Below are 24,531 nucleotides of genomic sequence, written 5' to 3' on the forward strand. Positions count from 1 at the left end.
TGGAAGGGATTTCACAGATGTAGCCCAAATCTTCATTTGACCAACATGAAAATCCATCAAGGTAAAGAAAGGAGGCGAAATGCACCTAGAGTGCCTTTTCTCTGAATCCAAAGTTTTGTCTAACAGTCCAATCTATCACCTAGGAAAAATGAAGCTTGTTTATTTAATGTCATCCACTTATAATCAGGCCTCAACAGAGATCTCTCCTGTATCAGTTCTCTTCAAGGTAATCGCACACACCTTCTCATTTTCAAAACACTCAGATCTGACTCTTACAGCCTTGAGGGGTAAAGCAGATTAAAACTCATCAAGGGCTGGTGTGCACAAAGCTTACAGCACACTTCCATGTTTCTTCCCCTGGCTTCAGTCCTCACTCTTCCTCCCCATGTCTCTCCCAACCCTCCCAGCACCTGGCTGCCCCTCCCATCTCACATCCTCCCATGCTGGCCTGCCATGGGCCCTCACATAGAAAGAAGCCTGAATTTGTCTGCTGGCAAACCCTGGCTCAGCCCAACCAAGCCCTGGGGTTTATTCTGCAGCCACAACAAACCAGGAAACTTGCCCCCTGAGAGAGAAAGGGAAAGGTCTATCTGAAGAGGTGACACTGGACTGAGACCTGAAATGGTAAGTAGGAGATGGTATATTTTATCTTCCAAATTAGGGCACTTTTCAAGAGTAAAAATAACAGGAGTAAACTGATCCACAATTAGGTGTTAACTGGAAGTATCCTGTGCAAACTGGGCCTTGCAGTCAACCCATGGAGGATCAGCCGTAACATGCTGAGAGAGGAGCATCCAGGCACAGGGAAGCCCATGCAGGAGCCCTGAGGCCAGGAGGGGTGTGATGTGGTACAAGAAAGCAACAGAAAGCAGGCCCACGTGGCCAGGCGCGGTGGCTCACGCTTGTAATCCCAGCACTTTGGGAGGCTGAGGCGGGCGGATCACGAGATCAGGAGATCGAGACCACAGTGAAACCCCGTCTCTACTAAAAATACAAAAAATTAGCCGGGCGTGGTGACGGGCGCCTGTAGTCCCAGCTACTCGGAGAGGCTGAGGCAGGAGAATGGCGTGAACCCGGGAGGCGGAGCTTGCAGTGAGCCGAGATTGCGCCACTGCACTCCAGCCTGGGCGACAGAGCGAGACTCCGTCTCAAAAAAAAAAAAAAGAAAGCAGGCCCACGCATCTTCCACAGGTGCCAGGGCACGGGAACACCACCTGACCACATGCTTGTGCAGTGACATTTTATCTAAGACTCATTTCTATGGCCACTCAGCTACCTGAGATGTCATCAGTGGGAAAAGGAAGAGAGCTCCAGAGAAGCTTAAAATGACTGTGCCCTAAACTCCACACCTGCGTACTACTAGGAGAAGCACTTCTGGTCTGTATACAGTTCTGGCAGGTTTGGCTACCAGTCTCCAGGCACACAGGAACAGATTAGAGGCAGCAGATAAGAGAGGAATGACCAGAATGCTGGCAAGCACATGACCATGGTGTGGGCTGACCACAGCCATCAAGAAGCCCCAGAGCATCTCCAGAGTCGAAGCTGGTACCAGAATTCACATTAATAGGGATGAGACCAGCCTGAGCAACACAGCAAGACCCCACCTCTACTAAAAACTTAAAAAATTAGCCAAGTGAGGTGGCACACGTCTGTGGTCCCAGCTACTCGAGAGGTTGAGGCAGGAGGATCACTTGAGCCTGGGGGGTCAAGGCTGCAGTGAGCCATGATTACACCACTGCTCTCCAGCCTGGGTGACAACACAAGACTCTGTCTCAAAAAAAATAGGAATAACTTGAGTAATGAGAAAACAGTAAATGAAAAAGGCATGCTTGTGATACTTCAAGCCCTGTTTTCTATATGAAAGTGTTAGCATAAGGTTCTGGATACCAAAATTTACAGAAGAGGTCATTTTAATGTATAGTTTACACTAAAATTTCATCATTGATCCGATTACTGTTATCTCTTGATTTGCAATCTTTCTTCTTTCCCTTATGATTCAAAATCCCTATGAAAGCATAAAGCACAGGCTGTCAGGGAAGTTGTGCAGGAGGAACACAGAAACACAAATACGCATGGGCAAACAAAGCACTCAGAGCCATATACCCCTCTCACTCATATTTTGTTAACCTGCAAATACAGGCTGTTATATCACATTTTTGGTCCAGTTTGGAAGCATATTAATTCCATGTAACTTCAGCATACTATAACGTACTACTGAGGGGAGAGCAAAAGAGGCCAAAATATAACTATAAACAGATAATTTTCATAATAGTTTTTTACCACTATGAATAGACTCTTTGTTTATCTGCTTACAGATCAAAAGGTTAGACTGCTTATAATGTAACCTTCCAAGATTTTTTTTTTAATTTGGCTGCTTGTGCTAGAGAGAAAAGCAGGACCAATTAGAGAAAGAGATGAATTCTCTGGCAGATAAAACAAAGGGGATTTTCAAGGGCTTTGGAGGTGGCTGGCACCAGTTCTTTACTAGATATAGTTTCACATCAAAATGTATTACTTTATCTTTCTAGGTTTATCATAAACCCTAATCTTAACACTCAACCATAATTAGGCTTAATTTGGAACAGGAAGTTGGAAATGAGGAGAGCATAAAAGAAAAAAGAAAAATTTTTCTGAAGCAAAAGAGCAAGGGTTAAAAAGGAAAAAGAACAGAGAAAGAATGATATTGGTAAAAGAATATTTACAAATACTTATGAAAGACTGAGGGAAAGGAGACCATGGTGATGTTAGGTCTCTGGGACAGGCACGAAAGGAGACAGTGGCATGGCCAAGGTCCCTGTGATACCTGCACCCCCCGGGAGTTCCGCTGGCTCAGGATTTCTGGGTCACCTTTGTAGTGGTGTGGGGTGAGGAAAAACTCTTATGCACAAGCTTTCTGGAAGTTTGTGCCACTAAAATAATTTCTTTAATCCCAATATAAAACATTTGGCCAACCACATTCGTTTTGAAATATCAAACCTACTTTCTCCTGAGAATTCAAAACTTTCCTGGAAATACAAGGGACAGCTGCCATCAATTCACTAAAACCATACATTTTGCTAAGGACTCTGCAGAGTGTTGGAGACCATGGAGATGGCAAAGATAAACATGGATCCTCAGACAGTTCTTACTTAGCTGGAGAAGCAACCAACTGCAGCACAACGTCCATGTGAAGGCAGATGCCAAACAACACGCACCCTGGCTAAGCAAGAAGGTAGCAGACAAACTGGACGGAGGAGGGCAGCAAGGGCAATGGAACAGCAGAGGCTGGGTCTGGTGAAGGACAGCCCTAGAAGTGTTTTTATCCTGTGACAGTAAAGTCTTCAGGATACCTGGAACCCTTCAAAATTCTCAATATTTTAATGTTACTTCTATGATACTACATAGGCTGGTTTGATCTGATTGGAGCCATATAAAAAAATTTTTTAAGTAAAATAGAATTCAACAAACTAGAAATCCCATACCTAAAGCAAATTTGCACAACATATTCAAGAGGTAAAATCCAAACACTTCTCTGAGTTAGAAATGTTTAAAAGTCTGGCCATGAGCGGTGGCTCATGCCTGTTACACCAGCATTTTGGGAGGCCAGGGCAGGAGGATCCCTTGAGGCCAGGAGTTCGAGACCAGCCTGAACAACAGAGCAAGCCCCTGTCTCTTGGCAAAAAATGTCTAAAACCATAAAATCACAGAATGTTAAAGTTACCAGGAACTTTAGAACTAACCATGCACACATACCCTTATTTTATATATAACACAATAAGGGACCAAGAAAAATTTATGATATTAATTCACCTTTCATGTTAAAAAACAAAATTCCAAAAGGAAGATTTAGAAAAACCTGACTTAAAGTTTATTATAAGGTGAAGATATTTAAATCCATCAAATCGTTATATCTAAAAAGAAAAATAGTAAGATCTCTGTGAATGCCCAAAAGGCATTTTACAAAATTCAGCAGCTATTTCTGATTTTCAGAGGACACCTACCACATCATCACTAGTGCCTCTGAGGAGATAGTTTATATCTATGCCCCTGGGTAGACAGTTTATAGCTCCCACAGAGGCCTTGCACATTTCTTATTTCTTCCTCAGGTTTTATACATTTTGTTCACAGTGTGAATGAAACCTTTTAATACACCATTGTGGCCAGGCACAGTGGCTCATGCCTATAATCTCAGTACTTTGAGAGGCTGAGGTGGGTGGATCACTTGAGCTCAGGAGTTCAAGACCAGCCTGGGCAACATGGTGAAACCCCGTCTCTACAAAAAATACAAAAATTAGCTGGGTGTGGTAGCGCGTGCCTGTAGTCCCAGTTACTCAGGAGGCTGAGGTAGGAGGATTGCCTGGGCCTGGAAGGCACAGGTTGCAGTGAGCCGAGATAGCACCACTATACTCCAGCCTGGGTGACAGAGCAAGACCCTGCCTCAAAAAAATAAAATAAAATAAACCATTGTTTCTGATTACTAACATAAAACTAATGTTATATATACATCTACATCATATAAGCATATATATGCACACACATACATATCTGAATTTATATACTCATTTCCAAGCTGGTTACCTTACTAAATTGCCGTAAGTTCTCATGGTTTTTCAGTTGATCTCCTTGGCTATTCTAACATGAAAATTCTAGTACGTACAAATAATGCTAATTTTGTCTCATTTTTTAATAACCATTTTTTTTAAAATCTTACTGCTTTGGCTAGCATATTTGAAAACAGTGTCATAAAGTCCTATATGGGCACTACTGTTTCCTCCCTGACCTTTATGGGGATGTTTTTAGTTTCCTGTTAAGCATGGTATGTGCTGCTTTTAGAGTATTTATCTTAAGAAAAGATCCAGACTATTCTAACAGGAATTAAATGTTTATGAGGTAGATGTTAAATTTTATTAAATGCATTATTGACATACAGTATGATGGTAATTTTTATCTTTAAATGTACTGATATTTCCAATTCTACTTATATAATAATATTTTTGCACTCTTAGAATAAGCCACTTTTTAGCCAATGATGTAATATTTTTTTAAATGTATGGTTGGATTAAATGTGGCTGATATTTCAGTTAAGGAGAGCATCTACATTAGTAAGAATATACTGTGGCTTTCGTTGTTCATACCATTTTTGAAAAGCTTTGGTATCAGAAATAGTATTAACAGTATTAGTACTACTTTTATCAAAACAAATCGGAATGCTTTCCATCTTTTCTGTACTTTGGAATATTATTCAAGTTTCTATTATTTGAATATCACCTTCATAATTTTGGCTATATTTGCATTCGGCTGTCTTATGTGTTTAATATTTTTCTGCATAAACTTAATATTGACTAATTTCTTCTTTGACTTAACCTGGTCCTAAGCAACAGACATAGACTAAATGTACAAGTTACAGTTTTTCTAGCATATTTTAATTATTAAATTAAGAAACAATCATCTGTACATATCTTATATCATTATATCCTCTGTAATATGTAATATCTAATATCTTTGGGAAACATACCACATAACTTTAAATAGCACAGAAATTGTATTTTTCTCATATTTGAAAAACTTTACCTATAACATCATCTGGATTCAGGATTATTTGGGGAGGTTTTTTTTTGTTTTGTTTTGTTTTGTTTTTTTTTTTGAGATGTAGTTTCACTCACGTTGCCCAGGCTGGAGTGCAATGGCACAATCTCAGCTCACTGCAACCTCCACCTCCCGGGTTTTCAAGTGATTCTCCTGCCTCAGCCTCCCGAGTAACTGGGATTACAGGCATGCACCGCTACACCCAGCTAATTTTGTGTTTTTAGTAGAGACAGGGTTTCTCCATGTTGGTCAGGCTGGTCTCGAACTCCCGACCTTGGTGATCCACCCGCCTCAGCCTCCCAAAGTGCTAGGATTACAGGCGTGAGCCACTGCGCCCAGCCGGGAGCTATTTTCTTAAGTCACTTTGTGACATCTTCCAAGAATATTTTTCTGTCCAAGTGTTTCATTTCTTTATGAATTGATTTTGGTAATTTTGTTTTCCTAATTTCATTGAGATTTTCTACTTTTTATTCTAGTTTTTAAAAAATATCCAACATCCCTGATTATATACATTATATATATAGTATATATATACACACATATATATAGCTAACATATCTATAATATACACTATATATGTTATATAATATATATACAATGTATATGTATTATATATATAAAATATATACAATGTATATGTATTATATATATAATACATATACAATGTATATGTATTATATATATAATACATATACATTGTATATGTATTATATATATAATACATATACATTGTATATGTATTATATATATAATACATATACATTGTATATATATTATATATATAATACATATACATAATGTATATATATATAATATATATATAGCTAACTTGGGGTATTTGTGTTATCTTATTTCTTGATGAGTCTAACTAAAACTTTACTTCATTGTTTAACAAAGAACATACTCTTAGGATTTTTCTGCCCCAGCCTCCTGAGTAGCTGGGACTACAAGCAGTGCCACCATGCCCAGCTAATTTAAAAAAATTTTTTTGTACAGATGGGGTCTCACTGTGTTGCCCAGGCTAGTCTCCAACTCCTGGCCTCAAGCGGTCCTCTCACCTCAGCCTCCCAAAGTGTTGACATATGCCACCATGCCTGGCTGCATATAATTTTTGGGGTTGTCTTCTCCGTTTGCTGAGGTTTTTTTAATAAACAAAGATCTCTGACAGGGACAAGGTTGGGCTAGGTACTGAGGAAAGGGAAGAGTGAAACAGACACGGTCGTAACTTACTTCATTAATTTCTGCCGCTTTTAAAAACTCCTTCCGGTTATCCCAGATTTCTTTTGTTGTTTCTTTTCTTTTGAATGTCCTTTGTGTAGAACTTACTTTATTTTCATTCTTTATTTTTTGATAATAAAAGCTTCCAGAGGAATAAATTTGCTTATTATTTGTAACTTTATTAGTATGTCATAATTATTTTTCTAAATTATCTATAATTGTAGTTTTCGATTCCTATTTGAGTCAAAATTTCCAAATAGATTAAGTTTTTAAAATGTCAACTTTCATTACAGTTTTACTGCATTACGATCACAGAGTGACCAGTAAAATTTCCCTTGAATGACAGTAATGAGGTTTTCTTTCTGGCCTTAGAATAGACCAATATATTAACCATTCCATGATCATTTTGAAAAAATGGTTTGTGTAAGACACAGTTAAATTCTCCCACTTTACTTGTGAGTTTTTCCATGTGTTTCAAATAGGTTTTGCTTTAGTTATTTCCAGTGTTTTGCTATTTAGTGAGTGTACTTTGTAACTGCTATTTTTTCTTCTTGAATTGTACTTTTATCAATATAAAAGGCCCTATCTCATTTAAGATACTTTGTGGTGAATTGTGTCTTTAACTGATACTATTGTTTCAGTAGAATTATCTCGTAAGATAGACAAAGCCAAGAAAGATATCCACAATTAAATCACATTTTGTTTTACTGTCAAGAAAGACGCTGCTACCTACAGAATGGGAGAATATTTTTGCAAGCTATCCATTTGACAAAGGTCTAATATCCAGAATCTACAAGGAACTTAAACAAATTTACAAGAAAAAAACTACCCCATTAAAAAGTGGGCAAAGGACATGAACAGATAGATACTTTTCTAAAGAAGACATTTATGCAGCCAACAAACATATGAAAAAAAGGCCAACATTACTGATTATTAGAGAAATGCACATCAAAACCAGAATGAGATACCATCTCATGCCAGTCAGAATGACGACTATCAAAAAGTCAAGAAACAACAGACGCTGGTGAGGCTGTGGAGAAATACACTGTTGGTGGGAATGCAATTTAGTTCAACCATTGTGGAAGACAGTGCGGCGATTCCTCAAAGACCTAGAACCAGAAATGCCATTTGACCCAGCAATTCCATTACTGAATATATACCCAAAGGAATATAAATCATTCTGTTATAAAGATACATGCACCTGTATGTTCACTGCAGCACTGTTCACAATAGCAAAGACATGGAATCAATCCAAATGTCCATCAATGATAGAGTGGATAAATAAAATGTGGTACATATACACCATGGAATAGAATGCAGCCATAAAAAGGAACAAGATCATGTCCTCTGCAGGGACACGGATGGAGCTGGAAGCCATTATCCTCAGCAAACTAACACAGGAACAGAAAGCCAAACACCACACATTCTTGCTTATAAATGGGAGCTTAACAATGAGAACACACGGAAACGGTGCGGGGGATGGGGGGAACAACACACACTGTGGCCTGCCAGGGCGGGGGCGGTAGGAGGGAGAGCATCAGGATAAACAGCTAATGCACGTGGGGCTTTAATACCTAGATGATGGGTTGATCAGTGCAGCAAACCACCATGGCACACGTTTACTTATGTAACAAACCTGCACGTCCTGCACATGTATCCTTAAAATAAAATAAATTTAACTTTTTAAAATAAATTTAACTTAAAATTATTTTTTTTAAAAAAGATACTGCTTTAAGAGACAGAAAGTATAAAAAAACCAGGCAGTATTCTATCAAGTCAAAGTTCTTTGGAGTTAAATGGGAAAATATTTATATATTTTAAGTACAAACTCTAATCAAGTGATATGGCCGTTCGAATAGGGGTCTCAGGCTCCTATTAGAAGCTACGCAAATTAAATATAACTTGAATCTAAGACACACGAGTATGATGACACCTCTTTCTTCAAATTTTGAAGTCCATGCTACAGAAAGATTACAAAGGTGGTGAATAAGAATTCTATACCCAGGCAAAGTATATAAAGGGTAAGGGCAAAACACTATCCTCAGATGAAGGTTGAGAAAACTTAAAAGCACAGAATATCCCTGAATGTGCTCAAACCAAATGTGTTCAAGAATATGTTCCAACCAAAGCAAAAGTGACTCAAGCTGATATCTGAAGTCTGGGTGGGGTAAGAATCCCAACCTTGTCCCTGTCAGAGATCTCTGTTTATTAAAAAAAAAAAAACCTCAGCAAACTGAGAAGACAACCCCAAAAATTATATGGGGTCAGGCATGGTGGCAAATGTCAACACTTTGGGAGGCTGAGGTGAGAGGACCGCTTGAGGCCAGGAGCTGGAGACTAGCCTGGGCAACACAGTGAGACCCCATCTGTACAAAAAAAATTTTTTTTTAATTAGCTGGGCATGGTGGCACTGCCTGTAGTCCCAGCTACTTCAGGAGGCTGGGGCAGAGAGGAAGGTCAAGGCTGCAGTGAGCCAGCATCGCACCACTGCACTCCAGCCTGGCCAACAGCAAAACCTTGTCTCTTTAAAAAAAAAAAAAGGTTATATGGGAAGAAATCCCAATATTATTTGGAATAAAACACTTATGTAAACATCTTTTAATCCTAGAAAGATTTAGAACAAGTGGGGAAATAATCAAAAGAATCAGACAAGCAGTAATAGAATTCCGTATTAAGAAATATCTGCATTATAGAATTATACTTTTAATGTTTATGAGAATTAGACCTATTAAAGAGTTACAGGTCAACCTTGTGATTCCAATTCAAAATATGTAACTGAGTAATTAATTTGTAATTTTAAATTGGAAAGCGTGTATCTACATATACACACATATAAAGAGAGAATATAGGCTGGGCACTGTGGCTCACACCTATAATCTCAGCACTTTGGGAGGCCAAGGTGGGAGGAAAGCTTGAGCCCAGGAGTTCAAGACTAGCCTGGGCAATATAGCAAGACCCCATCTCTATAAAAAATACAAAAATTAGCCAGGTATGGTGACATGCTCCTGTAGTCGCAGCTACTCGGGAGGCTGAGGTGAGAGGACCACTTGCACCCAGGAGGTCAAGGCTGCAGTGAGCTATGACCCTGCCACTGCACTCCAGCCTGTGTGACAGAGACAGAAACTGTCTCAAAAAAAAAAAAAAAAAAAAAGAGAGAGAGAATATAAATGTTTTGGAATATATAAGAGGACTTAAGAATCACTAAGTTCATTAGAATAATTATTAAATTTATAAGACTTTAACAACTAGATTTTTTGTCAGACTTTAACAAGAACCTAAATATACTAAATTAATAAACACAAATTAAAATGTTAACTTTATTAGCAGAGTTTGTAAACAGAACTCAATTTAACCAGATGCTCTTAAAGAGTGCTTATTAAATTTTACTGCATTTATAAATAGAATATATGGAATAAGACATTGAACTTGAAAGTTTCAAGAGCTACTTTTTTATTATCCACAACTTTAAATGACTTAATTTTAAAAATCAAAGTAACTACATAAACAAGCTTTTCTGCAGTATATATATTTGATTTTCTGTCTTAATTAGGGGAAGCTCTTTAATGGAGAGCTTAACCCATTGACATTTATTACAGTAACAGATATATTTGACATTACTTCTTAGATTTTTTACTATGTATTATCATTGATATTTGATGTATGCATCTTCACTTTGTTTTTTGTTTTTGAGATGGAGTTTCGCTCTTGTTGCCCAGGCTGGAGTGCAATGGTGCAATCTTGGCTCACCGCAACCTCCGCTCCCAGGTTCAAGCGATTATCCTGCCTCAGCCTCCCGAGTAGCTGGATATACAGGCATGTGCCACCACGCCTGGCTAATTTTGTATTTTTCAGTGGAGACAAGGTTTCTCCATGTTGGTCAGGCTGGTCTCGAACTCCCAACTTCAGGTGATCCGCCCACGTCGGCCTCCCAAAGTGCTGCGATTACAGGCGTGAGCCACTGCACCCAGCCACATCTTCACTTTTACAAAAGCAAAGAGAATCCAAAAAAGAGAAAAAGGATCCAAGAAGTAATGAACTAACCTGAGAATGAGATAGGACTAGAAAGCAACCAGTCCAAACCAAAGTATTAGGTTGGAGGGTTAAGAAGAATTAACAGCTAAAGCTTATCAGGTGCTTTCTGTGTGTGTCTATTTTAAGCTTTCATATCTTTTAACCTATGAATCACCACAACAATCCTACAATGTAGGTTATATTACTCTTCCCCTTCCTACATAAAGAATTTGAAGCTCGAAGAAAAATTATTTGCCTGGGCCGGGCGCGGTGGCTCACGTCTGTAATCCTAGCACTTTGGGAGTCTGAGGCGGGCGGATCACAATGTCAGGAGATGGAGACCAGCCTGGCTAACACGGTGAAACCCCATCTTTACTAAAAAATACAAAAAAGTAGCCGGGCGCAGTGGCGGGTGCCTGTAGTCCCAGCTACTCGGGAGGCTGAGGCAGGAGAATGGTGTGAACCCGGGAGGTGGAGCTTGCAGTGAGCCGAGATCGCGCCACTGCACTCCAGCCTGGATGACAGAGCGAGACTCTGTCTCAAAAAATATATATATAAAAATAAAAAATTATTTGCCCGAAGTCTGAGGGCAGAAGTGACAGAAAAGAGAGCAGGGTACGGTGGCTCATGCCTGTAATCCCAGCAATTTGGGAGGCCCAGGTGGGCGGATCACCTGAGGTCAGGAATTGGAGACCAATCTGGCCAATATGGCAAAACCCCGTCTCTACTAAAAATATAAAAATTAGCCAGGCGTGGTGGCACGCACCTGTAGTCCCAGGTACTCGGGAGGCTGAGGCAGGAGAATCTCTTGAACCTGGGAGGCAGAGGTTGCAGTGAGCTGAGATCACTCCACTGCACTCCAGCCTAGGCAACAGAATGCGACTCTGTCTCAAAAAAAAAAGAAAAAAAGAAGTGACAGAACTGAGTATGAAAAGGCAGACTAGCTCCAGAGCCCAAACTCTTAACCACTGTGCTTGTTTTTAAGAAAAAAGAAATTCCCTCTAACAGTCTGCAAAAGAAAGAATATTAAAAATAATAAAAGCATATTAATTTTAAAAGTAAAGAGCATACTCATACCAACTCCTTTCCATTCTCCTTACTCCTTCCTCCTGTCTTCACAGATCACGCGTTATGCAATTTAAGATGCCACTGTCTTCTCTATAAATCTAAACATACTACCTGGTTCTCCAGTAAATAATACATGAGATCCTGATATTTTAAATGCTGATAGGCCTTCCATTTTTAGAATTAACCTATAAATGATGCACAGAAGACTTACTAATACTAATTATGGAACAGAATGTAAATGTTCTAGCCATATGAAAGGTCCAGAGGCAGACTGGGAATAAGTGCAGGAGGGGGACTCTTGAGAATAAGGCAGAAGACGTTTAGGGGCACTACATCCTCATTTACCTGTGACGAAGCCTAGGACACTATTTAAAGCTGGTGAGTCAAGAAATACAAGTGGAAAACAATAGATTGGCTTAGAATTTTAAAGTTTTTTCTTTTTTGAGACAGTCTTACTCTGTCACCCAGGTTGGAATGCAGTAGCACGATCTCAGCTCATTGCAACCTCCGCCTCCCGGGCTCAAGCGATTCTCCTGCCTCAGCCTCCCGAGTAGCTCAGATTACAGGTGCCCACCACTGCACCCGACTAATTTTTGTATTTTTAGTAGAGATAGGGTTTCACCATGTTGGCCAGGCTGGTCTCAAAATGAAAATTTCATATAGCAAAGTGGAAAGAATTTTACAGTAAACTTCTGTATACCACTACTTGTATTCTACCATTAGCATTTTTATACTAACAATGGATTTGGAAAATTTAAGTACGACTTGCAGAAATGGGGGGTGAGGGAAATATATAGTAGGGAAAATGTGCTTAATTCCTCAACTTTCATACTGCAAGTTAGTAGTAGAGAGGCTTGAAAACTAACAAATCAAGAAACAATAAGAGTATAGTATAGCATGTAGAATTATAGAGATAACTACCATTTCATTGAAATGCGTCAAAAAATAAGACAGACTAATGGGTGGGTAGAGGGATGAATATAGAGATGTACAAATAAAGCAAATACAGCAAAATATTAATTTAGAATCTAGGTGGTTGGTACATGGGTGTTTACTATGTAAGTCTTAATTTTTCGGATTAAAATTTTTTTAATAAAATACTGATGCAAATGTGGTTGAGAATGGTCATCATGTCTACAAAGAGACACTAATGTTTACCAATATGCATGCTGCTCTCTGCTTGGCGCAGTCCCCTGGCATGTCAGTGGGGCTGTGTGACTGAGTCTGGCCAGTGGAACGTAAGTAGAAATGATGTGCACCACTTCTAGGCCTGGCCCCTAAAACCTTGGGCAGGGTCCTCCACACGCCTTCTCCTCTCCCGACTGCTGGCAGATTGAGGCAATTGGGGAGCCATAGGTTGAAGAGGAGCATCCACCAGCCTGAGTCTCTAACAACCACCTGCTGATGGCCCCCAACTCACACTAGATGTGACATGAGGCAGAAATCAACTTTCACTGTCTTAAGTGGCTCTTTTGGAATTTATCTGTAACCACAGTTAGCATTAACTATAACTAATACAGAGTGCACCTGAGGAGCTTTTATTTCATGTAATTTGCATTAACTTTTTAAATTCATACATTCAAATTTAAAACAAATAATAAGCTGGTACTGGGACTGGGGAAAACCTTCTAAACTCACTTTCTAAGACTTCTTTAGCACTTTGGGCACCTTTGTGTGAATACAAAAAGGCAAAATTGCAAAATGGCACCCCTTCCTCTGCGTTGCTACAACCCTGCTGGGCCCACTCAGCTCTCTAAGCAGATGCCTTTGAACAGTACACAAATTGCACAACCATGCCCAGCAGCCCTGACAATGAGGTGATGACGACTTGGATGGAAACTGAAGGACCTTTTAGGAAGCATGAGATGTGGTCGCCAACTTTCTCTGCCCAGGCTGAGAATTTCAGATATGAAATTTTCATATCTTTTACTGGATCTAGTTATCTTATCCATTCTGCAATACCATGTTAAGTCAGGATGTCCCAACTCGGAGGACTGCAGATACCACAACAGAGGAATCCTGCTGCCACCACAGCCAATTCCAGGGCTAGAAAAGCAGCAGCAGCTGAGAAGCTGCCTTCTGCCTTAGAAACACCCCAGAAGAGACGAGGAGCTTCCATCTGGAAAAGAGGGTGCAATCTCAACCCTTAGAGCGGGTCTCAGATGGGGATTTTACCTCTTTCAAGAGACTCTCCCTGTCCAAGCAACTGAGGTCCTGTGGCAGTCAACCATGGAGGTGTTCCACTGGGATCTCTTTTTCAAGAAAGAACTTGACCAGGTACAGTGGCTTACACCTGTAATCCCAGCACTTTGGGAGGCTGAAGCAGGAGGATCACCTGAGCCCAGGAGTTTGGGACCAGCCTGGGCAACATGGCAAGATCCCATCTCTACGCCGGGCATGGTGGCTCACACCTGTAATCCCAGCACTGTGGGAGGCTGAGTCAGGCAGATCACTTGAGGTCAGGAGTTCAAGACCAGCCTGGCCAACATGGTGAAATCCCACCTCTACTAAAAATACAAAAATTAGCCGGGCATAGTGGTGCACACCTGTAGTCTCAGCTACTCGGGAGGATCGCTTTAAACCAGGAGGCAGAGGTTGCAGTGAGCCAAGATCACACCACTGCACTCTAGCCTGGGTGGCAGAACAAGCCTCCATCTCAAAAAAAAAAAAAAAAAAAAAAAAAAAAATCCCATCTCTACAAAACAAAACAAAACAAAATAGCTGGGCCTGTCGTCCCAGCTACTTGGGTGGCTGAAGTGGGAGGACTGCCTGAGCTTGGAAGGTCAAGGCTGCAGTGAGCCATGATCACAGCACTGCACTCCACCCCAGGTGACAGAGTCAGACCTTGTCTCAAAAAAGAAAAAAAAAAAAAATGAACTTGCTATTCATCTGCAAGGACTGCAGAGGGCTGACAGCCTCCAGCTGTTGGCACCACGAGGATCCTAGGACTCGTGTTAGCTCCCGAGCTGAAGGCTTATTCTTCCAAAGTAGCCTCTGGCCAATGACTGACCCACAGAAAGACTAGGGACTGTCCTTTCTGCCCAACCTGAGACCCCTCTAATGGGTGGGCTTTGCTCTGGAGCTCCCCCATCAAGTGGCCAAGACTTCACGTCTGCGTCATTATCTGAGGCTCTCCCTGCCCAAACCTGCTGCCTCCCGCTTCCCTTTCATAGGTGTTGGTTCTGCATCATGAACAAAAGCTTTCCTTGCTCAGGTTGGTCTCGACCTCATATTTTGCTTCCTATCCCTACTGTCTGTCTTGGATACATTCTTAATTCTAAATGTCTGCTCTCCACGGACAAAACTGACACAATACGGGAACCACGCAACACTCAGGCTTGCGTGCTGCTATCACTCGTCCAGCCTCCCTTCTGCTTCCCCTTTATATCCTTTTGGTCTCCTTGCTCCGATGACCCTTGGAAGCACTTGTTGAGATTCTAGTCCAATGTACCACAACTGCCAGTTGGGGCCATGCGACCTCATCCCAGTCCCTGTGGTAAAGCCAACTGAAAACCCACGCATCTTTAACAAAGCTCTAATTTCCAGGATCTCAGTGATGAACTCTACAGCATTTCATCACAGCATTAGAAGGCCAGTTAAAATTAGACTTTCAGCCAGTAGTCCAGCATTTAAAGTTTTTACCACGAATTGCTAGCCAGGCAAGGTGGCATGTGCCTGTAGTCTCAGCTACTTGGGAGGCTGAGGGAGGAGAGTTGCTGGAGCCCAGGAGTTCAAGGCCAGTCTGGGCAACACAGTGAGACACCATCTCTTAAAAATGCCCTAATCCAGTATCTTCATTTGCAGCAAATCAGAGTTCCCATTCTGAAATGATATGAATTCTTTGAAAAATACAATAAAATAAGTCACTAGCATAAACATATTCTTTTTATGTCCTATCCATCAGAGTGCTTTAAAAAGTAAGGTCACTAAAAAAATTGGAACACAGGCACCCAAATCACTCTTAAAAGCTCTAACCAGAGTAAGTCTTTTCACAATACCTGGACAGGCATGTAACTGTTACCAATCCTTTACGGAACAGTTTACCAACATGGTTATTTATAACAAGTATATTATTTTTATTTTATGCATATTTCATTTTATGAATATGCATATTATTGGTTATTCTGCCCAAAAAATAGTCTGAACAAGTGCTGTGTAATTAAAGTCACCTCTGTGCAGTAAGCTGGCCCCTGAAATTTTTCTTCACAGTATTCCTGTGTGGCTGTCCAAGTTTTCCACCTTGGCTGTGGTACCAGTCCAATGTACCCCAAGTGTCAGGGAGGCACCCGCCTCCACCCCGCCCCGAGGATAGGGCCGAGGGAGGGGCGGCTGGGGCGCTGGGAGGTGAAGGAGGAGCAATGCGCAGAGGCCAAGACGACCCAGCGTCCTATAGCCTGGCATCCAGCTCCGGAAAAGGTCACTCGGACAAGTCGCTTCACCTCTCAGAGCCTCAAAGTCCTCATTTAAATTAAAATTCAAATATTACGCCTTTGGAAAATGTTTACAGTTCTGACTCTCTCACAGAAACACATACCTGTCACCTGCCCCCCGCCCCCCACAAGGACTCCAGAGTCAGATCAACCACCTCTTTCCTATCAGCCAAGATACCATTTTTCAGGCAAAACTAAATCCCTTTTGCTTCACGTGACAGTCCAGAAATGTTTCGTTTTGTTTTTAAAAGCAACCCTGCTTATCGGCATCTAACTCTGCTGGGGGCGGCATGAGCTACCAGAGGATGAAAACAACGGCCCAGCTGACTCCACGAAGCTCACTCAGGACTGAGGAAGTAAAAACGGGAGAACCAGAGGCGCGCCCCACACCCCAGAACAAGCACGGACTATTCTGGGTTAGGAACAGTCGCCGGGCAGCCCTGGCGTGAGTATGAGGGGCAGAGCCGCAGGCGCCACAAAGTGCGGGCCGGCGGCCGACAGGGAGCAGCCACGGGGCACGCCCTCCCCGCAAACGCCCGGAAAGTCTGCGGGCGGCCTGCGCGCTCAGGAGACCTGGTCTAGGCGCAGGCTAGGCGCGCAGTGGGGAACCCCACGGCCGGGACCCAGCGGTGCCTGCCAGGCGGCCCCGGCTCCCAGGTGCGCGTTCAGGACGAGCAGCGTTTCCTGGTCGCGGCGCGGGCACAGGTAATTTCACAATCCCATGCGCCGCATTCCAATGGCAAGAATCACACCCCAGGACCTTAGCCTTTTCGCTCGCCCCAGTCGGCGCCGCGGGCCGGAGGCGGTGGGGGAAGGGCGCCTGGCCGGCGGGTGGCGGGGGCGGGGGTGCGGCGCGACCCCCGCCAGCTGCACAGACCTGATTCCGTATCTTCGGGCCGTCCTGAGTGGTTGCCCATGCTTGGTCGACTCGGGCAGCGGCAGGCTTGCCGGCCTCGGACGGGGTGTCCACCGTGCCTAGCTCGCGCCGGCTCCGGCTGGCGAGGCGGTTGCGTCCGGCGGGTCCGCTCCAGTCAAAGAAAGGGCCGGGCGCCTTCCAGTTCCCAGCAGTTGCCGGCGGAGCCGCTCCTCTCCAGCGCCCGTGGGCCCCGCCCCCTCGTCTGCATGCGGCCCGCCCCCTTCATCTGCATCCTGCCCGACCACCTCAACTGCACGCCGCCCGCCAGGCGCGGCCCGCCCCCCTCATCTGCATACTGTCCGCCCACCTCATCTGCATTTCCTTCCTAGCTGCCAGAGGGCCCCGCGCCGTGGGTGGGACGCACCGGCTGACCGGCTGCAGGCCTCCGCCCGCGGACGCTGAGAACCGCAGCTGCACGAGGTAGGCTGGAAAAACCCCACGGCGGGGAGGCGGGAGCCTAGTGCCTCCGGAAAGGCAAAATCCTGCTCGTGTGAAGCTAGACCTATCAAGACAAGAGAAACCTAGGACTAGCGCAGGACAGGCACTTAATAAGCATTTTTTTGGGTGAATGAATGAATGGATGAACAACTCGAGGAAGAGGTAAAAAAAATAACGCTAACAAAGACATACTCATCCAAAATGAATACTATGGCTAATAATAAAAATGCATACCAATCATAAATAGAAACTGTTCTGCCGCTGTCGGAAATTACTAAAATGGAAATTACCCTGAAGACTTTCATCCTTCATCTGACAGTGAAAACACTTAGAACAACTAAATCTTGCAGTAAAAATATTTAGGACTAATAAAACCATTAGTGATATGACTGGTTCTATCTCGTGCATCACTTGAACACTACGGTCCATTCTCAGGTGTCATGCATCAACATCGTAGGACACCACTGATTACTCCTAACGCCTCAAAACAGTGTGTTCACTTGGTTGCAGGATGCCACACTCTCCTAGTTTTCTGCTCACTCCCCTAGAAGCCTCTTCCCAGTCCCCTTTGTTGGTTCCTCCTCATCTTGACCCAGCCTGGGTACTAAAGCTCAGCCCACAGACCTCTTTCCTATATACTCTCTTGGTCTTTGATTTACCAACTTGTGGCTTTTAAATGCCATCTACATATCTCCAGGCTGGTTCCCTCTTCCAACTCCAGACTCATTTATCCAACTACCTTCTTGACACCTCCACTTAGATTTTTTAATAGTCCTCTCCATCTCCATAAGTGGCAGTTCCGTTCTTCCAGTGACTCAGGCCAGAAACCTCGACTCCTTTCACACGCCACATCTCGTCCCTCAACAACGCCTGTCATATGTATATCATAAATAGCCCTACATCTCAGCACTTCTCACCTCCTCCACTGCTACCCCCTGATCCAAGCTGCTGTCATCTCCTGCCAGGATTACTGCAACTGCCTCCTAACCAGTCTCACTTCTCCTGCCCTTGCCTCTTTATAGTCCATTCTGCACATACAGTGAGAGTGATGCTTCTAAAGCCTAGGTCAAATCATGTCACACCTCCACTTCCAACGAACGCTCCAGTGTCTTTCTGTCTCACTTGGAGGAAAAGTCAAAGCCCTTACAATGGCCTCCAAGGCCCTGAATAATCCTCCTCTCCCCCCATCAGTGAACTCACCTTCCCCTTCTCACATTGCTCTTGCTACACCGGCCTCCTCACTGTTCCTCAAATAAGCGGGGCACATTCCCATCTCAGGGCCTTTGCACTTGGTGTTCCCTCTGCCTGCAACATTCTTCCCCCACCGACACCTACACTGCATAGACCATATGTCTCACCCTCTCTCACTCCCTGGGCCTTTGCTCAAATGTCACCCTACTGAGGGGGCTTCTCTGATCACACCACATTAAATAGTAAGCCAGACCCTCAGCACACACCCTCTCCTACTTTGCTGGCCTCTGTGACACTGATCGCCATTCCATATACTACATGTTTACTAATTATTGTTCTTCCACTAGAGTGTAAACTTTATAAACACGGAGACTCAGAACGAATGAATGAAAACAAATGAATGAACCAATGTATAGGCTGCAGGCAGCAGACACAAATTAGCCCTTAAATACACATTACTTCTTTTTAGTGGTAGTATAGTACCATGAGTTGGTTTCTCCCACAAAATTAGCGTGTCAAAGACAAGAGTCACAGTTTTATTTCTGTAATCTATAAAACATAGCACAATACTGAGCATGTACAAGCAAATATACTAAGGAAAATAAATAGCAGGAAACAATGTTAGAGCAGAAATGCATATAACACCAAGTGCAACTCCCTCCCCTTTTAAAAAGGTAATTAGCCCAGAAAAGACGGTCGACTTCCCCAAATAGTTCCAAAATGATAGGCAGAGCCTGAGTTTGTGATCATGGTAAGAGTGACGCAACTTCAATTTACAGAACAGTTACATACTTATTCAAAGAGTTTTGGAAATCAATGAGTCAATTTACTAATTCTGTAACATGTCAAGTAATTAACATGTCTCTTTATGGAAACTGGACAAGTAAGACCCCAACCCAACCTGGACTCCTGTGGCTCTCTCACCTCCCACATTTAAAATATCCAGTCAAGTCCTGCACATTTCATCACTTAACATTTTCCAGACTTTGCCTCTCTGCTGCATCTTTCATTCACAAGGGCTACTGCATTAGCTTCCCAACAAACTTACTACTTCCACTTTTGCTGCTGCTCAAATTGCTCCTCCACCTGAATTATCAAAAATGCAAATCTGACTGCACCATGCCTCTGCCTAGAAGTTCCTGTGGCTCCCCTCTACTCTTAAGATGAAGTCCTTCTAAGCTTAGTATATGAAGGTCCTTCATAATCATGTGCTCCACCTCCACCCCTATCGTTCTAGCCTCAGCTTTCAGAAGTTCTCCCTCCCACCTTATATTACAGCAATGTTAAGCCAGCTTGTAGCTTCCTGAACACACCCTACTGTTTCAGGCCTCTATGCTTTCATATCTGCTATATTCCCTCGGTTTCAACACCCCTTCCATAACTGAGCTGCCTGGCAAATGCTTATTCATCTGCTGTGAACTGAGTTGTGTCCTTCCAAAATTCATGTTGAAGCCCTACCCCACAATGTGATAGTATTTGGAGACAGGGCCTTTAGGAGGTAATTAAGGTTAAATGAGGTCATAAGGGTGAGGCCCTAATCTAGCAGGATAGGTGGCCTTATAAGAAGAGGAAGAGGCTGGCGCGGAGGCTCACGCCTGTAATCCCAGCACTTTGGGAGGCTGAGGTAGGCAGATCATGAGGGCAAGAGATCAAGACCATCTGGCCAACATGGTGAAACCCCATCTCTACCAAAAATACAAAAACTAGCTAGGCATGGTACCACGTGCCTCTAGTCCCAGCTACTCAGCTGAGGCAGGAAAATCGCTTGAACCCGGGAGGCAGAGGTTGCAGTGAGCCGAGATCGCACCATTGTACTCCAGCCTGGCAGCACAGCAAGACTCCGTCTCAAAAAACAAAACAAAATAAAACAAATAAAAATAAAAATAAAAAAAGAAGAGGAAGAGATCTTTTTCTCTCTCTCTCTTTCTGTTATGTGAGGTCACAGTGAGATGGTGGCATGTGTAAGCCAAGAAGACTCCTCACCAGAACCCAGCCATGCTGGCACTCTGAACTCAGACTTCCAGCCTCCAACACTCCAAGAAATAAATTTCTGCTGTTTAAGCCATCCAGTCTGTGCTATTTGGTTATGGCAGCCCAAGCAGAGTAATATATATCATCTTTTAAATTCTTGCTCTGTTATCACCCCTCTTTGGTGGGCCCGCACATCTCAGACAGAATTCAATGCTGTCTTCCTCATGGTACTTCTGTACCCTGTCAATGCTTGTATTATTTTATTTTATTTTTTGAGACAGAGTCTTGCTCTGTTGCCCAGGCTGGAGTGCAATAGCGCGATCTCAGCTCACTGCAATCTCCGCCTCCTGGGTTTAGGTGATTCTCATGCCTCAGCCTCCTGAGTAGCTGGGATTACAGGTGCATGCTACCATGCCTGGCTAATTTTTGTATTTTTGTGGAGATGGGGTTTCACCATGTTGGCCAGGCTGGTCTCAAACTCCTGACCTCAAGTGATCCACCTCCCTCTGCCTCCCGAGTAGCTGGGATTACAGGCATGAGCCACCAGGCCCAGCTGGGGTTTCTCCCACAAAACTAGCATGTCAAAGACAAGAGCCTCCCAGGTTCAAGCGATTCTCCTGCCTCAGCCTCCCAAGTAGCTGGGATTACAGGTGCCTGCCACCATGCTCAGTTAATTTTTGTATTTTTAGTATAGACAGGGTTTCACCATGTTGGTCAGGCTGGTCTCGATCTCACAACCTCAGGTGATCTGCCTGCCTCAGCCTCCCAAAGTGCTGGGATTACAGGCATGAGCCACCATGCCCAGCCATGGATAATTTTAAGAAGCAGTTCAGGGATTAGTCAGGTTGTGGCAGTCACACATCCTGGGCAAATGAAAAACCAAATGGCCTGAATGTTATATGAATAGGATAAAATTTCCTGTGGAATCAAAGAGTCCAGTGGAATCAAGCAACAGGTGGAAGTGAAGCTGATGTGCTGTGTATCTGGTGTAAACCTTAAAAGTGGCTCTGATGATCATGGTGACAGGGTGACATGTCAAAGATGCCTGTGATGGCTATAAAAAAAGCAACAGTGTACAGACACTCCTCAACTTATGATGGGTTACATCCCAATAACCCATTGTAAACTGAAAATATCCTAAGTCCAGATGGGCTTTGTAGACAGGATGGATGCAAAAACGCTGGCAAACAATATTCAAAAAAATGCTGACAATGCAGTACTGTGAAGGTTTACCCCTATGATTGCAGGGCTGACTAGGAGCTGCATCTCACAACCACTGCCCAGCATCACAAAAAAGTGTAGCTCCACATATCACTAGCCTGGTAAAAGATCAAAATTCAAAATTTGAAGTACAGTATAGCTTTTGTACCATCACAAAATCAAAAAATCCTAAGTCAAACCATCATAAGTCAGGGACTGTCTGCAATTTCTAAATTACTGTCCTATAATCTAAGTGTTTTAAGGAAGACAAAAAGGTTTTTATGGAACTTCATTGAATATAAAGATCCCTTATATACAGGCATAAACAATAAAATAATATAATATTTATGTGGTCCCATTTTTATTAAAAATTTCTATATTCTACTGTCCATATTAATATGTGTAGAAATAAATTTTGACATATATATAGCAAATTATTAGAAATAACTATATCTGAAATACAGAATTAGGAAAGACTTTTTTTCTATACCAAATATCTCTGTCTTAATAAATATATTTTACTACTATAACCAGAACACATAAAAAAAAAGTACATATCCTTAAGCTCAGCAGTTATTCTTACAGAAATTTATTCAAAAGAAATAGTTACAGGCCAGGCACAGTGGCTCAAACCTATAATCCCAGCACTTTTTTTTTTTTTTTTTTGAGACAGAATTTCACTCTTGTTGCCCAGGCTGGAGTGCAGTGGCACGATCTCGGCTCACCGCAAGCTCCGCCTCCCGGGTTCAAGCGATTCTCCTGCCTCAGCCTCCCGAGTAGCTGGGATTACAGGCATGCACCACCACAAATGGCTAATTTCGTATTTTTGTAGAGATGGGATTTCTCCATGTTGGTCAGGCTGGTCTCGAAATCCCAACCTCAGGTGATCCGCCCGCCTCGGCCTCCCAAAGTGCAGGAATGATCCCAGCTACTTGGGAGGCTGAGGCAGAAAAATCACTTGAACCTGTGAGGCAGAGGTTGTGATGAGCTGAGACTCCGTCTCAGAGGAAAAAAAAAAAAGAAAAAAGACCAGGCACGGTGGCTCACGCCTGTAATCCCAGCACTTTCGGAGCCGAGGCGGGCAGATCACCAGGTCAGGAGATCGAGACCATCCTGGCTAAAACGGTGAAACCCCGTCTCTACTATACTAAAAAAAATACAAAAAAATTAGCCAGGCATGGTGGCGGGCGCCTGTAGTCCCAGCTACTCGGGAGGCTAAGGCAAGAGAATGGCGTGAAGCCGGGAGGTGGAGCTTGCAGTGAGCCGAGATCGCACCTCTGCACTCCAGCCTGGGAGACACAGTGAGACTCCGTCTCAAAAAAAAAAAAAAAAAAAAAAGAAAAAGAAAAAAAGAAATAGTTACAACTATCCACAAACATCTAGCTTGCAAGATAACTCTTAACATTTGTTGAGAAATAATTACATGCCAGCACTATTCTAAGTATATTATACATTTCGATTTATAAAACAAAACTGTTTTTTAACTCAAAGATTAGGAAATGACTGAGAGGGTAACTTGCCTAAGTTTACTCCGCTAGAAAGCAGCAGAGCCAGGATTTAATCCTGTGTCCCCAAGTCCACCCCAAGGTTTGGTGATTCACCGGAAGGACTCACAAGACTCAGCACACAGTTGCACTCAGAGCTATGATATATTACAGCAAAAGGATACAAAGAAAGGGAAAAGGTCTACAAGACCAAGTCCAGAGGAAACTAGGTGCAAGCTTCCATGAATTTCCTCCCAGTGTAGGCATTCGGGGTGTGCTTAATTCTTCAAGCAATGAGCTGTGACAACACGTGAGAAATGTTGTCTGCCAGGGAAATTCACTACAGACTTAGCATCCAGGGTTTTTACCAGGGGATCACGTAGGCTCCTGGAAGGAAAACAGGAGTTCAGCATAAACTACAGTGTTTGCACAGTTTATGCAGTGAGCCACTCTTACCAATTAGGCTGGTAGGAACCCTTCCAAAATCCAAGTTCCCTGACACGAGCCAAGGGCTAACCTTGGAAGCAGCCTATCTAAGGACAGCAGTCCCAGACCTGCTACATTCACCCTTTTCTGTAGAGAAACCATGCCATTTAACTCCAGAGTTTGTGTTCTTTTTTTTTTTTTTTTTTTGAGACAGAGTCTCACTCTGTAGCCCAGGCTGAAGTGCAGTGGTGCGATTTCGGCTCACTGCAAGCTCCGCCTCCCGGGTTCACGCCATTCTCCTGCCTCAGCCTCCCGAGTAGCTCGGACTACAGGCACCCGCTACTGCACCAGGCTAATTTTTTGTATTTTTAGTAGAGTCGGGGTTTCACCATGTTAGCCAGGATGGTCTCGATCTCCTGACCTCTCGATCCACTGGCCTCGGCCTCCCAAAGTGCTGGGATCACAGGCGTGAGCCACCGCGCCCGGCCCGAGTTTGTGTTCTTAACAACTGCACATTGCCTCCTTTCTGTTTGTAATAGCAAAAAGCTGGAAAAACCTACAATGTTCAACACAATTGTCCAAGTTTAATAAAATATAATACAGCTATATGATG

General features: G+C 43.0%; 1 protein-coding gene across 22 annotated transcripts in view; it reads right to left on the reverse strand.

Annotated features, from left to right (window-relative positions):
- SPECC1 (sperm antigen with calponin homology and coiled-coil domains 1) overlaps nt 1-24,531 on the reverse strand; it is a 304,891-nt gene that overhangs the window by 155,155 nt on the left and 125,205 nt on the right. For 4 of the 22 annotated variants that reach the window (XM_063617726.1, XM_055243201.2, XM_063617725.1 and 1 more), the window contains exon 1: nt 17,170-17,409. The exons of 17 other annotated variants lie outside the window; for them this stretch is intronic. In XM_063617726.1, the coding sequence (XP_063473796.1) occupies nt 17,170-17,209 (40 nt within the window). In that variant the 5' untranslated portion in view covers nt 17,210-17,409. Of the gene's footprint in view, nt 1-17,169; nt 17,410-24,307; nt 24,427-24,531 lie in introns of those variants that run through there. One more of the 22 variants, XM_063617736.1, reaches the window with a different exon arrangement.

Source organism: Symphalangus syndactylus, chromosome 14 (genome assembly GCF_028878055.3).
Source record: "Symphalangus syndactylus isolate Jambi chromosome 14, NHGRI_mSymSyn1-v2.1_pri, whole genome shotgun sequence".
NCBI classification, from domain to species: domain Eukaryota; kingdom Metazoa; phylum Chordata; class Mammalia; order Primates; family Hylobatidae; genus Symphalangus; species Symphalangus syndactylus.